Here is a 3,095-nt window from a genome sequence, read left to right on the forward strand (position 1 = left end):
ATTCTCCTGCCTCAACCTCCAGCTGGGATTACAGGCACATGCCACCACATCTGGCTAATTTTTGTATTTTTAGTAGAGAAGGAGTTTCGCCATGTCAGCCAAGCTGGTGAGGCTGGTACTCTTAATTCCTCCTTAAAGATGAGAAAACTGAGGCTCAAAGTTCACTGAACTGGTCTCAAGATCACACAATGTGAGAGAGAATCAGAATCCAAATCCAATTCGCCCAACTGTGGATCTTGTGTGAAACGCCTTAAAGTAAATCACTAACAATCTCATTTCTACTGAAAATAAGCTTGACCAACTTCTTCCTTGCATGTATATGTATACATTCTTCCTTCCTTCCTGTATTTAGTGTATAGTGTATATACACTATACACTATATAGTGTATATATTTATGTAATCGTAAATGAATATGCACACTATGTATAGTGTGTGTATATATATTTAGTGTATTTTTGTGTGTGTGTGTGTGTATATATATAGAGAGAGAGAGAGGGAGAGAGAAAAAGAGAGAGAGAGAGAGAGAGAAAGAGAGAGAGAGAAAGAGAAACAGAGAGAAGCCCGAAGCAAATGAACTAAAATTCAGGACTAGTGGGAGTCAAATCAATAAGGTTTAAATGTGGCTACATCCCTTTATCAAATCTTCTGTGATTTCAGCAATCCAACTTCTGAGTGTTTATTCCAAGACGTGAAATCAGTTTGTTAAAGAAATGTCTGCGCTCCCATGTTCACTGCAGCACTACTCACACAACAGCCAAGTTATGAAATCAACCTAAGACTCTACTCACAGATGAACAGGTAAAGAAAATGTGGTATATATACACACAGAGGAATACTATTCAGCCCTAAGAGAAAGAAATTCTGTCATTTGGGGCAATGTGGACAGAATTAGAGGCCATTATACTAAGTGAAATAGGCCAGGCACAGAAAGGCAAGTACCACATGTGTTCTCACTTATATGTGGAATCTAAAAAAGCTGAACTCATAGAAGCAGAACAGAATGGTGGTTACAGAGCCTGGAGGGTGGGGGAAATGGGGAGATGATGGTCAAAGGATACGAACTCTCAGGTGGAATCAGTTTTTTTGAAATCTATTGCACAGTGCGGTGAATATAGCTAATAATAGTGTATTGTACATTTAAAAACTGCTAGGAGCAAATTTCAAGTGTTCTCATCACAAAAAATAAGTATTTGAGGTGATGCATATGTGAATTAATTATTTCATATTGTAATAACAAATTATAACATCATCTTGTACCTCATGAATACATAAAATTATAGTCAATTTGCAACAAAATTTAAAAGATCTATGATTTTTAAATGCAACAGATTTTTCCATACAGCACCATTTCCTCCTGCCAATTGGATGACAAGAATTATATAAAAATATTGCACTACATATTTAAATGGGTAATTAAAATTTAACTAGCATTGATCATAGTCTAGTGATAAGAATAATTACTAAGCAAAGGATATTCATTACAAATGGCTATACTGTATATAAACACCTATAATACTTATGCTAATGGATAATAGACAGCTACCAAATTTTACCAGTTGTGTCAATAATAATTTTTTGGCCGGGCGCGGTGGCTCAAGCCTGTAATCCCAGCTACTTGGGAGGCTGAGGCAGGAGAATCACTTGAATCTGGGAGGTGGAGGATGCAGTGAGCCAAGATCGTGCCACTGCTCTCCAGCCTGGGCAGCAGAGTGAGACTCCATCTCAAAAAAAAAAGAAACTTCAAAAGAAGAAGAAGCATTTTCTTCTGAGTTGGTGTTGTCAGGAGGTTTTATGGGATAAACAGAAGCCAGGCTTCGAATACAGGCAGGAGTTAAAGAAGAGGCAAATGCCAGTGAGTCTGGCTTCCCTTGAGATTTTAGGACAAGAGAGTGATGGAACAATGGGCTCATGACCCCGTTAAAATGAGGCAGCACGTGGTGCCTGATGTGCGGCTGTGAAGGAGGGTTTGTTTTCTCCACCACACTGAATACACACACTCACAGCATGCTTTGGAAATGGCTCTGATCCAGGGGCTGGCACAGCCTATTTTAAATGAGAAAGGTGCTATTCTGCAATGGTAGATAATTCATCCATCAAGACCAAAAGATAGCCTTTTACTCTCATTCCTATGACTCAGTTCTGGAGGTTCACCAACCCAAACATATTGCACAAGCTGCGGGAAAGACAACCACTGAACACACTACATATGACTGACGGCACCAGATGTTGAGGCCAAGGGAAGAGTAGCCATGACAATTCGTGTATTCTTCCCTTGTCACCCATCAGTAATCAAGGTTAAGCCTTGCTAGACCAAATGGAGCTCTCTCCAAGGCCACAAGAAATCAAACGGCATGCGTGTTCTATGCAGATTCCAGGTCACACTTACTGGTTTGTTTGAAGATCATCTATATCTAGCAGGACACCTTTCTCGTGCAGCTTTGCCGCAGTGTACTTCACTGGCTTTGCTCTCTTCGTCCCTTTGGGTTCTCCTTTCCCATCTAGTTTAATTGATCTCCGAGTATTTCTGACAAAATAAGAACAGACCATTTGTGGTTATGATGGTAAATGCAGAGGCTTCTGGTAGTGCAACTACCATACCCAGAGTGACATCGCTGTTCATACCTGGCCCTCAGACACTGGATATACACCTTTTTATTTTGTGATAGTTGGTAATTTCATCCATAGAGTAAAACTTCACTACGAAACTGTTTGAGGGGAAAGGGATTTCCCATGTGACTGAAGTTTACATTACAGACGAACATTTTTCATATAACTTACACTCTATTTTCTCAGGTATATTGAACCAAGTGGCTATCTTTAGTCATTTCAGAAGTAGCTTTGGTGCAATAACATGAACTGTGTGGTCCTACATAAAGATATCACCAGGACTGTTTTAATCTATTTAACAAACACCATGTGGCCAGCATTGTTCTAAGCGCCTTATAAATATTACCTCACATTTCCAAAATTAACATTTCCATATACTTTTAAATTAATAAATTCCTTTGCTACATACTATATCATGTAGCTCTCATAACCATACTTGTGAGTCTGGTACTGTTTGTTTTTTGTGGGGGAGTTTTTTTTTTTTTTT

At 39.0% G+C, this 3,095-nt stretch overlaps 1 protein-coding gene across 1 annotated transcript in view; it reads right to left on the bottom strand.

The window, feature by feature from the left end:
• The window catches only part of IQGAP2 (IQ motif containing GTPase activating protein 2), a 350,336-nt gene that overhangs the window by 11,658 nt on the left and 335,583 nt on the right, over positions 1–3,095 (bottom strand). The window contains 2 exon segments of the mRNA XM_011959360.1: positions 1,643–1,648; positions 2,388–2,525. Of these exon segments, the coding sequence (XP_011814750.1) occupies positions 1,643–1,648; positions 2,388–2,525 (144 nt within the window).

Source organism: Colobus angolensis, unplaced genomic scaffold (genome assembly GCF_000951035.1).
Source record: "Colobus angolensis palliatus isolate OR3802 unplaced genomic scaffold, Cang.pa_1.0 Scaffold49, whole genome shotgun sequence".
Taxonomy (NCBI): Eukaryota; Metazoa; Chordata; class Mammalia; order Primates; family Cercopithecidae; genus Colobus; species Colobus angolensis.